The sequence below is a fragment of the Hemiscyllium ocellatum genome, chromosome 32 (assembly GCF_020745735.1).
Source record: "Hemiscyllium ocellatum isolate sHemOce1 chromosome 32, sHemOce1.pat.X.cur, whole genome shotgun sequence".
NCBI classification, from domain to species: Eukaryota; Metazoa; Chordata; class Chondrichthyes; order Orectolobiformes; family Hemiscylliidae; genus Hemiscyllium; species Hemiscyllium ocellatum.
In genome coordinates, this window is record NC_083432.1 from 25,802,989 (window position 1) to 25,817,041 (window position 14,053).

Genomic DNA, 14,053 nt, shown 5'->3' on the forward strand with positions numbered 1-14,053 from the left:
GTAAAACAGCAGCTAATAAACTTAAATTTTCAGCATTACTTCGCCTGAGGCCCACTGAAGATGTTACCTAGTTGAGTAATGAAACGTCTGGAAATGAACCTTGCAGCTCATCGAGCAAACCTACATCCAAAACCTCAACCTGAGCTACAAATCTTCTCAAACTTTGCTAATATTCTAACCTCCTGCAGGTTACCATTGACCAGAAACTGAACTGGACTAGCAATATAAATTAGATTAGATTACTTACAGTGTGGAAACAGGCCCTTTGGCCCAACAAGTCCACACCGACCCTCCAAAGAGCAACCCACCCAGACCCATTCCCCTTCATTTACCCTTCACCTATCACGAGAGGCAATTTAGCATGGCCAATTCACCTAACCTGCACATTTTTGGACTGTGGGAGGAAACCGGAGCACCCGGAGGAAACCCACGCAGACACGGGGAGAATGTGCAAACTCCACACAGACAGTTGCCTGAGACGGGAATTGAACCCGGGTCCCTGGCGCTGTGAGGCAACAGTGCTAACCACCTTGGCTACGAGAAGACCAGAAGTCCGGAATCTCACAAGTAATTTACATCCTGACTTTCCATAGCCTATCAACCATTAACAAGACATAAGTCAGGATGTGATGGCATACTCGCTACCTGCCTGGATGAGGGCAGCTCCAAAAAAACTTGAGAAGCTTGACAATATCCAGGACAAAGCAACCCCATTGATTGGCACCATACCTACCAAGTTCAGTCCTTCGAACACAATGCTCAGTGGCAGCAGTGTGTACCACCTACAAGATGCACTGTAGTAATTCACCAAGACTCTACAGAGAGAACCTTCCGAACACTTGACTATTACCATCTAGAAGGACAAGGAGGACCGATCGCTGGGAACACCACCACTTGCAAGTTCCCCTCTAACCACACATTATCTTGACTTGGAAATGTATCACTATTTCTTCAGTGCCAAAACTCCAGCACTAACAGCATTGTAAACATCCTTACACCAAATAGACTGCAGCAGTGTGAGAAGCCAGCTCACCACCATCCACGTTACCTATAATTTTCCAAACTCCGAAATGGGCACGCAGCATTGGTAGTCAATAAGATTTGGTGGACATGGACCCTTTGAGCAAATTCGTGGCCACTTAAAGGGAACATGGCTCATCAGCATCTTCTCCAGGGCAATTAGGAATGGACAATAAATGCTGGCCCAGCCCAAATCCCATGAATCATTACAAATTTTTTTTAAGAAAAAGTAAACCTGATGCTAGAAACAACTGAGGAAATGTGTGGTGGATTTTCCAGACAGAGGGCTCAGTGTAACAGAGGTCCTGCTGACTGCAGTTTACCTGGCGCAGGCTGAGAGTTTCTGCTTCCTTCCGAAAGCACAATGTTCAGACTTGCCTGGTGAAGTGCTCCTGCTAAGTGTAGGTAGAGGGCGCGCAGTCTGAGTTCCCTGCTAACCTGCTAGTGCAATCCCCACCCATCTGCCAAAGCCACAGAGTGGGCGGGAGGCGCAGCTCTCAGCAAACAAGAGTGTAGCGAGAGAGAGAGAGACAGAGGAAAACACTCTTGATCTTTATCTTTAGACATTTTGTTGGTTTTGAGGCACTTTAGAAAATGTGTCAGTGCCAGCAGAAATGGGGGCTTATAGTTCTCCAGCAGATTCATGGGTAATGATGACACCAAACATTGCCACCTTTGTGCCTGTTGTTAAATGCAATGTGTGTGCTTTGTTGTTTTAAAAAGAAAATAGCGTTAACGTAGCCGGTAGGAATACTTGTGGAATGAAACCAGAGACATCTCCCTGAGCCGCGGACGCTTGTGAGCACCAATTGGAGGAGTGAGTGACTTGTACCAAGTGACAGCTGAGTCAGTGGGATCTTTGTTGGAGGGAGAGTTGTTAGCGTCGAGTGAGATTGTCTTTTGTTTTGCTTTATATTTCTTGCTTGTGTCCGTTTATGCATCCACTTTGAAAAAAAAACATGGCGACAAGAGTAGGCGGAGGGTACCCCATGAACCCAGGGAGCCCTCTGAATCCTTCCTTGGGGGCGAACCCAATGAATGCGATGCCAGGACAAGCGGTGAGAATGCCAATGAACCTCCAGCAGCAGCCTCCAGGCTTCAGGGCGATGGGTCCCGGCGGCGTTTACAACGTGAGTAATGACCCTCCAAACCCCACTGCTCACCAGCAATACCAAACTTTCCAACTTCTGCCCTTAATTCATCTGAAACAATCGATCAGAAAGCACTGAGACTCACCGCTTTATCGATTCCACCGCCCCCACCTTTTTCAGTAATTGTTTCTTAATCTCTTATAATTAAATACTTTCTATGCAGCGGCGTAACATAGATTAATGTAGTTTTTAAAATTTTGGTTTAGACACGTGCAAGAGAAATGAAACAGTTCTAAAGGTGATTGTTTTTATTGAATAAAAGAGTTAGCTGCTGTTTTCTCTCTCTCTCTCTCTGGTGTTGCTCACATTGGGAAAGAGCTGACCTAGACAGACACACAGTTTTGATGGTTGAAATTTAACTGCAACTCGGCCTAAACGCTCCCTCCCCGATCCTCCCTGCTCAATTATTTTTTTTAATGTGTTGTTGTTCCCGTTTTGCTTTACTTCCGCATTCAGTGTCGCATCCAGAAAGCTTGTTCCGCGATCGCGGAGACTCCGCTCCAGCTCCCTCACCCTCTCCACCAGGAGCCCCGGGGCGCCCACACACTGGGGTGGACCACCACTCAATCTGCAGAGGCTGCCTTCCCCCCCCACCCGCCCGGGGCTCAGCAAAAAAAAACACACAACCCCTACCCTCCCGGACCATAGTCTTACACGTGGTCAGTCCTGTTACTGAGGAGAGGCACATGAGCGCCATCACATGCCTCGCATTATAGGGCCACTGGGAGGAAGGGGATCTGGATTATACAGACCAGGAGCATGTGGGGAATCTCTACTATTGAGAGAAGGGGGAGTAGGGGATCTGGATTATGCAATCTGGATTAGTGGTGCTGGAAGAGCACAGCAGTTCAGGCAGTATCCAAGGAGCAGCAAAATCGACGTTTCGGGCAAAAGCCCTTCATCAGGAATCTGCTTCAGGGCAGAGGGAATGACCTGGGAGTTGCAGTGGGAGAGAGACTCCCTGAGATTCTTGTAGAGAGAGAAGGAAAACTTCTTCAAGGCAGGCATCCTTGCAAGAGAATTCGCAGTAGTGTTAAAATCAACGAGGTAAAAACAATAACTGCAAATGCCGGAAGCCAGATTCTGGATTAGTGGTGCTGGAAGAGCACAGCAGTTCAGGCAGCATCCAAGGAGCAGCGAAATCGATGTTTCGGGCAGAAGCCTTTCAGGAGTAGGGGATCTGGATTATACAGACCAGGAGCATGTGGGGAATCTCAATTATTGAGAGAAGGGGGAGTAAGGGATCGGGATTATACAGACCTGGCGAAATAAGGGACCTGGATTGCAGGGGTAAAATATGTAGTAGAACTGAATTGTCTGAGTGAGGGGATATATCTGGGACAGGATGGCTGGAATTATAAAACTGTAAAATAAAAGGAACAGGAGTAGGCCATTCGGCCCCTCCTGCTCCCCCATTCAATAGGATCATGGCTGAAACTTAATTCCCCATCTCTACTTTCCTGCATTTTCCCTGTAATCCTTGATTTCCCTGACTGATCAAGAATCTCTCTCTGCCTTAAATATACACATGGACTCTGCCCCCACTGTTCTCTGAGGCAAGAAGTTCCAAAGACACTCACTCCTTTGAGAGACGAAATTCCTCCTCATCTCAGTCCTAAATTGGTGCCCCTTTATTCTGAGGCTATGCCGTCTGTACTGGAATATACCATGAGACATTACAGCAGTCCAGGGATCAGCTTAGGGAACCTTCTCTGAAATGAGGCAAATTTAATTTGGGAAACTTGGTCAGAAGAGACCAAGGGTCTGTTTCCATGCTGTGGAATCTATGACTCTATGATTCCAGAAACATAGGCTGTATGGAAGATCTGGATGGGCATAGAGGATCTCCTGATTATGGGGATAATGAAATGTGGGGGATCTGGATTATAGAGATAGAGGACAATGGATTGTAGGGGATCTGTCTTACAAGGACGGGGCATATAAAGTATTTGAATTATAGGGGCGGGGAGTATAGGTTGGTGATGTCATTTCCTGAGGTGACATAATTTCCTGTTCCTTTTCTCAAGGAGTGGTAAATGGGATCTAAGTCAATGTGTTTGTTGATAGAGTTCCAGTTGGAATGCCATGCTCGTAGGAATTTTCATGTGTGTCTCAGTTTGGCTTGTCCTAGGATGGATGTGTGGTTCCAGTTGAAGTGGTGTCCTTCCTCATCTGTATGTAAAGATACTAGTGAGAGTGGGTCAGTAGGCTGCTGAAGTGGAGGAAAAGGGGCAGGATGATTTGTATGTGGAACGTGGTGAAATGGAAGTTAAGAAACAAGAGGAGCTCTATCGTGAGTTTTTAAATTCATTCACAAACTGTTGACTATCAACATTTATCGTCTGTCCTCAGTTGCCCTTGAGAAGAAGGTAAGCACCTTCTTAACGCACAACAGTCCATGGGGTTAATGATAGAAATGGAGTTCCAGGACCTGTAACCCTAAAGGAATGACAATATAGTTCCCAGTCAGGACTGTGTATGAAATGGAATCTGCAGCTGGTGTTGTTCAATTGCATCTGCTGCTGTTGTCCTTCTAAACGGTAGAGGTTGCAGGTTTGCTGTCAAAGAAGCACTGGTGTGTAGGTGTCATCCATTTTGTAGATTGTGCACAGTGCTGCCACTATGCAGCAGTGGTGGCTGAAGTAAATGGTGAAGGTGTGTCAGTCAACCAGGCTGTTTTGTTCTTGGTAGCATCCACCTTCTTGAATATTGTTGGTGTTTGAAGGCAGGAGAAGGGGTGACGGGAAAAATTTTCTAAGTGGAACAGATGGAAATGAGGACCTTGTCAAATATAGTGGTAGGAATCCTACCATTTTGAAGAACTTTGGTAAAAGGACAAGATCAGAAACTATAAAATGAAGCTGACATCTTCAGAACAGATGCAAATGTGTTGGAAAAACTGAGAGAATATAATAAAGTCCTAGGAATCTAAATGAAAGGAATTGAAGTCAAATTAACTAAGAGAATCAGTTGTATGATAGTGGATATTAATTGATGATAGTCAATTCACAAAAGTGAGACAGATAATTGAGGGAAGTACAGAGTTAGATTTGGATCATGTGACAGTGAGGGAATAGTGATCAAAGTTATTGAAATAGTCTTATTTCATGATGAGAGCAGGAAACAGAGCCAGTGTCCGAGAAAATAACGGTCAGGGAAGATATCTCAGCAGAACCATGACAATGTGTTCTGCATGAAAAGACAGGGACAGCTTGTTCTGATTAAGATCCCTATAACAGTACTTTTTATTTGGAATAAGCATTGTTTCAACAAAACTTGTTAACAATTATGAAGTTTATATGATTATTATATTTTGGGGCTTTATTTTTAAGGTAAAATGAAGGTGATTCATATGACTTGTTCTGAAATCTTCCTGACATCAAGCCTAGATGGTTTGTTTGTTCAAAGTCTTTCAAGACTAGGAAGAATTAGCAAGGTATTTACACTTGTAGAGAATGGAAGCAGCCTGTTTGCTAACAATAGATAGACTGAAGCTGTCCAAAGTCCCCAAAAATTATTGAGAATATCAGATTGTAAACTATTTTACTTTAAACTATTGAGTTTTTATTCCCAGATGTAAGAGTTTGGCTCTCTAAGCAACATTCCTACCATAATACAAGGTCCTTGTGATTCACATCGCCATAGGAATGAGCTTTGGGAACGTTACAGGTTTTCCGAATTGATAGTTATTGATCGCAGACAGGCTAACTTGCTAGAGTCCAAGTTTACTGCATGAAAATGCAGCTGGAGCTCAAACTCAGATTGGAAGGACTAAGTTTGTGTGGTGTTACAACAAAGCTGGAAGATTTGCAGTGACAACAAGAAGGAAACCTTTCAATGCAGCAAGTGGTAAGGATCTGAAGTGCACTGCTTAAGTGTGTAGTGGAGGTGCAGAATTTCCAAAAGAAAATTAGTTAGTAGACTGAAGAGCTGGGCTATGGAGCAAAGACAGGAGACCAGGTGAATTATTTTTGCAGAGAGCTGGCACAGAGACAACAGGCTGAATGATGACCGGTTTTGCAATCATTCTGTAGTTGTATGATTCTGTACCTATATCACCCATTTATAACAGTGGCCAAGAGATTGGTGGGATAGTTTACTGATGGGCTGTGATAATACTGTAAACTTATAGAACCAAAATAAAGTACCTCATACAAAGGTATGAAGCTTTAGTTCATTGTTCAGTTGTCATAATCAATAAAAACATAGTTGAAAAGAACCACCATCTTTCGATTTTCACTTCTGCCTGGGACCAGTATAAAATACCTATTAGAGAAAGTATGTTGCCTGCTTGCTATAATATAATATATATTTTCCTGGTTTCTCCCTTCCTCTTTCCCCTCACCCCAGCGAGGAGGGATGCCTCCAGGAGCTCGCATGGGAATGCCAGGAATGCAGATGGGAATGCCATCTGGCTCATCTTTCATGGGCAGCCCTGCTATGAGACCAGGTATCCCGCAGCCAATGATGGACCCGTTCCGGAAACGTCTGCTTCCACAGCAGCAGCCTCCACAGTCAATGCAGAATCGTGGGAGAGGGTAAGAAACTGGAAGTGTGCACCGGGTCCCTGCGTACAGAAAACAAAGCATTTATTCACAGCAGTCAGAGAGAACAGCCAAGTTCATGGAATGCTTTAATATTTATAACTTGGGGCTTCCCAGTGTGTCTGCATTTATCCAGTGCACACATGAGTCACACACAACCAAGAAGGTTGTAGCATGATTGCCACGTCTATGTCAACTTGTCTGATCTTAGTATTGGCAGTGATAGGGTATGGCAGTTGGTTTGCTTCTTTTGGATTTGGCGGAGAAAATTTGCCAAGCTTTTTGTTCCTGACTGCTGTCCAGTGACTGAGAGGTTGTGAATGTGCAGCTTAATACCCTTGGAAAGAAACAATTATCTACATAACACTGGCCCAGCAGAGAGTCAGTTCCATGAGAGGGCAGGGAACACAAGACACCAGAAAATTGTCAAAAAAGCAAGAATGCAATCACCAAATCTGGAAGTAATGTGAGTTCATTTAATTTTCTTTTGTTTATATAAATTTAGGTTGGCTTCCTTTGCAAATCCTCCTCAAAAACGATTTGCCTCACTCTTGACAGATAACTCAGTATCTTGTGTCTCATGCCTGAAACGGAACTGAAGTGCAGCTGTGCTGGAACACACAGCCCCAGTAAGATGTTAGTGATGATGAAAACCCTAAACATACTTGCCTGTTCACTAATTCTGTACCACTGGGAAGGTTTTGGAGGGAAAAAGAGTCTTCCTAGTGGCCATGTTTAGCAAATCTTACAAATTGTCAAAGATTGAGTGGTTACCAGCTGCTAGAAACCAGGGCAATTTGAATCGGTATTTTAAAAGCAATGAACTAGAATCTTGGCTCTCCTCCACCCAACTCAGGACCTTGCTGTTCTATGAATATTCCATGAATAACGCTGATTATCATGGAATAGCTGAAAGGCTTGCTGCTTGAACTTCTGCCGATGGTGAACCAACCCCTAATGCTTTTTTCTAATGTCTCACTCCAAGTACCATTGGTGATTGGTGACCATGGGCTTCTGAGTTGGCCAGTGGTTTGGCATTGCCACCTGGCAGCATCTGCAGAGAGAAAAGAAAGAGTTAATATTTCAAGTTCACTGACTTTTCTTCAGAAAGATCTTCATCCTTATTCAGTAGTGAACTGTGTACCGTACTGCTAAATTTACTCCAATGCCGTGGTAATACTTGGTGGTTTGAATGGACGTTCTACGATGACCCTTTTCTGTGCTGGTCAGTTTTCAATATGGTCAAGGGTAAATGAACTTTACTGTATGGGTCAGCTAGCTCAGTTGGTTGGATGGCTAGTTTGCAAAGCAGAGTGAGACCAATGGCGTGGGTTCAATTCCTACACCAGCCAAGATGACCACAAAGGACACTTCTGTCATCTGAAGCCTGATGACCCTCAGGTTAAACCCACCAGTTGTCTCTCTTTAATGAGAGACCAGCCCTATGGTAAGACTATGGTGTCTATCCATTGTTTTACAGCTGATTGCAAAAGTGAACAAAGTCTTTGTTTCTGAGAAGACTTCCTCATTTCTGCTGATAAATACTGTAAGGTCTTGCCATTCACCTCTTCCCTATTTGCATAGCGTTTTTTGCACCATACTACCATTGCTGTGTCAGTGTTCATGTATCAGTGATTGTCTTGGGGTAAGCTACACATCAGTACTACTTCATATGAGAACTGGCTTTCTAGGACTGAACACTTCGCTTTTGTGCAATAGCCGAGAATTGGGTTGCTATGCACTTTTAATAACCTGCCAGGTCACCAGAGACATTTAGGCAAGTCCCTTCAATGTTTCTGTGCAAAGTGAAGAAATCCATTCTGCCTTGCATTCTAGCAGTTAGCATTGAATCTATGCCTGAGATTTATATTTTGGACATGTTATTGTACTGTACTCCGTTGGTAACACATTTATTTACTGAAGTAATGTTTGTAGATATCAAAATGTTGGATGGTTGGAACCTATCCAGCTCCCTGCAATCATAAGACATCTTCAGTGTTTTCAACTGCGCTGTTTGTGAGGTTTACCAGGAATGTATCTTTCACTGGCAGCAGGATTTTACTGCACACAATAATTAAAGGAAATTTAAAATGTAGTAGAATCAAGTATAGCAAATATAAATTCTTCTGTTCACTTGATCTTTAAAAGCCATATATTTACTCGATCAGTCTTAATTGTTACCTAACTCTGTCTCTTTGCTGTCCACAGTGTCAAGAGACGGAAAATGGCTGACAAAATTCTACCGCAAAGGGTAAGTGTTGAATACTACAGATGTGTTTGCAGGTTTACATTTACGACAATAATATCAGGGATGAAAAAGCTCAGTTATGGGGAAAGAATGAAGATGTTGGGACTGTTCTCTTTGGAGAAATATCTAAGGGGAGATCTGATGGGGGGTTTTCAAATCATGAGTAGAAAAGGAGATTCCGTTTTGGATTATAAAAGAAACAGGTATGAGAAGGCATAGATGTAAAGGGATTTTAAAAAGAATGAGGAAAACCTTTTTCACTCTGGGAGTATGGATTGTACTACCTGGAGGTGGGATGGAAGCATGTTCAATTGGGGCACTGAAGAGGGCAATGGATGATTATTTGGATAAAAATGATGTGCGAGGTATGGGGACAAAGCATGAGATTGGTACGAGGTCATGTTGCTCATTTGAAGAGCCAGTACAGGCATATGATGGACCAAATGGTTTCCTTCCATGCCATAACAGTTCTGAGTTTGCGATTACCTAGCATGCCAAATGCAGTGATACAGGTTCTCCTTATTAGAGCAGATTTTTTTTCTGTTCCTCATGCTTACATGGATGGCCCTGCAGAAAGATGTCTTGTGGTCAAGTGCTGTCAGTGCCAAGACTTGACCAAACTCCCACATTAATAGATCGCACACCTTGTGACTTAATAGCTACATTGGTAAATACTTGTTACAATGGTGACTGTGTGGTATCGGGGAGGGGTCATTTTTCTACCTGTTCGCAAATTTTAGGATTAAACTACAGCCAAGCGTAAAGCAGGAAAACTTGTTTAATGGTTTTGTAGTTTCTTTTTAATTAAAATAAGAAAGTGATAGGAAAGATGCCCCATTGTGATAATGAAGTCAGCTGTCATAGAGGTTACTTGGTTGGACAAGAGTTTCATCATTTTCTTTTTAATTAAAACTGGTCTTACCTCAGCACCTCTCTACGAATTGGAAGATTTTATACCAACTCCTATGACAGGAAATAGTCTATCTCATTTTTGCCTATTAAAACACTTCATAGTTTTTGGAAAAAATCTTCGATTAAAACATCTCTTCACCTTAGGCTGCTTCAATGGAAATAGTCTCCGATGTCTGGCCCGAGAATTAATCCACTCCCTGTCTTCTGTTCCACAATGGGGCATTCCATACTTGCACATAGTAAGCTAATTGCACCCTAGCAATTGCTTTGTGCTCCATGCCTCCATATAAAAATCAAAAGGCTTTTAGCATTTTCAAGGAATGATATATTGGAACCACAGGCTAAGAAGCATCAGTATTTCTCTCTGTTGTCTATTTCAAGATATTAAGACTGAGACAAGAAGGTCTGCAAATGGATCCCCGCCCGCATGTTTTTGTAATTTCAAATGAAAATAGTGTAAAATATTCACACTTTTACAATTATAATTTTACAATTATATTCTAGTCTGCTCAGTGAAAACAATACAGTAAGCAACAGTAAATGAAACACCTCGCAAGCAACAACAGAAAGAAATTTGTTACTGTATGGTTGTTTTTGTTTCAGTCCAAAGCAGCTTCAATATGTTGTTAACTTTAACTTTACAGATCCGAGAGCTTGTCCCTGAATCCCAAGCTTACATGGACCTCTTAGCTTTTGAGCGCAAACTGGATCAGACAATCATGAGGAAAAGGCTGGAGATTCAAGAGTCTATGAAGAAACCCTTAATGGTACAGCACGTCAAAAGGCTCAATTCTATTGCATTTGTTTTGGGATTATTAACTATTAAGCTTTAATCGATAGTCTCCTATGTTCTCATTCTCTGTTCTCAATTATGCATGGTCATGTTTCTTCGTCGCACATCAGCAGTGTCTTGCGATTATACAACCGTGTTTAACAAAAAGATGTCACAAGACAAAGGCTACATAATCAAAACATTCACAGAAGTGATTTTTAAATTAGTTGACTCACTGGCAGTTCAGTGTTCGACCAGATTAAGAGGTTTCCAGGAAACAGTATCCATCAGTGCATCAACCGTGCGCCTAAGGTTGAAGAGCTGATTTGCTGCCAATCACAAGGTTGTGAGTTTAAGACTGGTCTCTTTTCCGTTTGGGTTGGGTCAGCTTTTTAGTACCATCATTTAGAAGGTCAGGTATGTAGACCTGCTGAAGACAGGATGTTACTGTTTTCTGCTCAGTTGGAGGAAAAATAGATCTTTGATTAGATTCCCTACAGTGTGGAAACAGGCCATTCGGCCCAACAATTCGACACCGACCTTCCAAAGAGTAGCCCACCCAGACCCATTTCCCTTTGACTAACGCACCTAACAACGTGGGCAATTTAGCATGGCCAATTCACCTAACCTGCACATTTTAGGACTGTGGGAGGAAACTGGAGCACCCAGAGGAAACCACGTAGACATAGGGAGAATGTGCAAACTCCGCACAGACATTTGCCCAAGGCTGGATTCGAACCTGGTTTGCTGCCACTGTGAGGCAGCAGTACTAACCATTAAGCCACTGTGCCGCCTCAATCATAGATTAGCCTAGGACCAGCCATGGTCAAGTATTTGGCCAAAATCATCCTGACTAGGAGACCCTGGTTTGGAGCAGGAGGTCTCGGTTGGTTCTTTCACAACCTTAATTTTACAACTTCCCATCCACTTCCTTTTTCTTCATTTTTCTAGTTTCTCTGTCTGTATTACATATTTTCTGATAGTGCCCACTTCCACACCAAGGCTTCCAAAATTTCTTATCATCAGCAGAAGTCCCCGTTGGAAAGGTTCTGAGACACTTGATGTTTTCTTAATTTCAGCAAAAGCGTAAACTGAGGATCTACATCTCAAACACCTTCACTCCAGCCAAGCCGGAGGGTGATGAAGGAGAAACTATTGCATCATGGGAGCTTCGGGTGGAAGGAAAGCTACTTGACGATGTGAGTGGGATTATTCTGTCTTGGAACTGTTTCCTGTACCACCATATGATGGTCTTATATGTATGAATTAGAAAGCTTGTCCTATTTGCTCCCTTTTAATAAGTCTGAGAATACAGTGTTTGCTTGTGAATGGCCATTTTAATATTTTTTTAACTTAAACTTTTTTTCCATCTGTGGAATGTGAGTGTGGCTGGCTGGCCAGCATTCAATCGCCGGTCCCTGGTTGCCCTTCAGAAGGTGATGGTGAGCCGCTTTCTTGAATTGCTGCAGTCCACCTGCTGTGGGTTGACCCACAATGCCATTAGGGAGGGAATTCCAGGAGTTTGACCCAGCGACTGAAGGAACAGCGTTATATTTCCAAGTCAGGATGATGAGTGGCTTGGAGAGGAACTTGGAAGAGGTAGCATTCCTATGTATCGGCTGCCCTTGTCTTTCTAGATAGAAATGGTCGTGGGTTTGGAAAGTGCTATGAGGATCTTTGGTAGAGAATGTTTGGTGATTTCACAGTGAAGCTGCTGGGGTACCTTGTATATTAGAGCTCTTTTAACTGAATACTGTAGGCATACATGCCTTTTATGAAAGGTTTAACTAATACCTGGCTAATAGCTAGTTAACATGGTTTTAGTGAACACTTGATACTAGATCACAGTAGTGACTGTCCAGCAGAGGGTTTAAGGCTTCACTCCAGTTGTGAGATTATGTCTAAATTATAAATTGCAACACTGTAATTGACAATTAACAGAACCTCAAAACCAAACGGCAATAGGTATATGTTATTTGCAATAACATGTAATGTTTACTTGAATAGATCCATAAACTATACTTTGTATATTTTGTAAAGCCATCTGAAACTAAAATGCCTGTACATAATTGAAATAAATGACCTCAATTTGATTTGTATAACATCTCTGAAAATGGAAATAACATTGTGGAATAGGGAAACAGTTTATCAATGCTACAAAACTGTAAGAGCACTTAATTACAATCAAGGTATTGTTGCAGTGAGTTCCTTGTCTTGGCCTTGCTGGTATGGAGCACAATCCAAGCAGATAGAGAAAATGGAAGACTCACTCTCAAATTCCCTTAGTAGCAAGTTAGTGAGTAGGTTTGAATGGCTTTCATAGCAAGTTAACATCCTACCTTAGCAATATGCCCATTTATAAGCAGAAGTGCATTTAACCAGGCAACTTAAATGGATTGATTTTCCTTTCACAGCCTGGAAAAGTGAAAAGGAAATTCTCATCCTTTTTCAAGAGCCTGGTTATCGAATTGGACAAGGATCTCTATGGACCGGACAATCACTTAGTGGAGGTAAGATTGACCACCGTGCAACAATTCTGTTAAATAACAAGACAAGATCACAGTGTGATTTCCCCTCACTCCTAGGCTGCGCAGGAAGCACTAAAATTGATAATCAGGAAACTTCCACTGCCAAAAAGGTATGATAATTATGCAGAACCAGGCCACTGCAAACCTCGTTAATATTAAAGATGAAACCTGCAGCGTGGAGGGTAATATATCACAAGAACCAACACAAAACATGGGAAATGTGATATCCTTAGCCAGCTAGATAACCAGTTATACAGCAGGAGACATACATAATGTGACTGCTACTCCTTCACAACTCACCCATTCACTGTGTACATTAAATATCAGTCACCATGACACATTTCATAAAGTTCCCTGTTTGTTGGCTTTCATCCCATTTGCTTTGCCCTGCATAAAGCTAATCTGATCGCTCTGTATAAGGTGCCAATGTGTTTGACAGCTGCTACTATGTGTGTGCTAGTGACTCCCATCTGTTCCTATTGTGGGAGGTGAGAAACCCTGTGTGTGTGTTTTTGTGACTGCCTCCCTCTTTTTTTCTCTTTCCTCAGAGGAATCAAATGTTTCTTAGCAAAATTAATACTGCACAAAAGAGCTGGCAGCCCCAGGCTGTGGAACATATTGCTTTTGTTCATATTTGTGGATCTATATTATGTTCCAAACGGTAACAGGGATTATAATAGCAACCCTGCAGTTTTCAGTACAGCTATCGTATGTTTGCTCAGCAGAAGGCTTTAGACCGTTGAGTGTCATATGTAGACACAGGCCTTGGTGAATATAAACAGTGAGAAAAGGAAAAGATTATCAACTGACACCATTAAAAATCTCAAGGTGATGTTTACAATGTATGCCACTCCTTGTGGGGTGAACACAAACCTTCA

The 14,053-nt window shown here is 42.5% G+C and overlaps 1 protein-coding gene across 1 annotated transcript in view; it reads left to right on the forward strand.

Annotated features, from left to right (window-relative positions):
* Positions 1–1,505: 1,505 nt before the first annotated feature.
* The window catches only part of LOC132830938 (SWI/SNF-related matrix-associated actin-dependent regulator of chromatin subfamily D member 2-like), a 47,134-nt gene continuing 34,586 nt past the window's right edge, over positions 1,506–14,053 (forward strand). The window contains exons 1-6 of the mRNA XM_060848901.1: positions 1,506–2,150; positions 6,522–6,709; positions 8,924–8,966; positions 10,520–10,642; positions 11,727–11,846; positions 13,062–13,157. Of these exons, the coding sequence (XP_060704884.1) occupies positions 1,980–2,150; positions 6,522–6,709; positions 8,924–8,966; positions 10,520–10,642; positions 11,727–11,846; positions 13,062–13,157 (741 nt within the window). The 5' untranslated portion in view covers positions 1,506–1,979. The remainder of the gene's footprint in view (positions 2,151–6,521; positions 6,710–8,923; positions 8,967–10,519; positions 10,643–11,726; positions 11,847–13,061; positions 13,158–14,053) is intronic.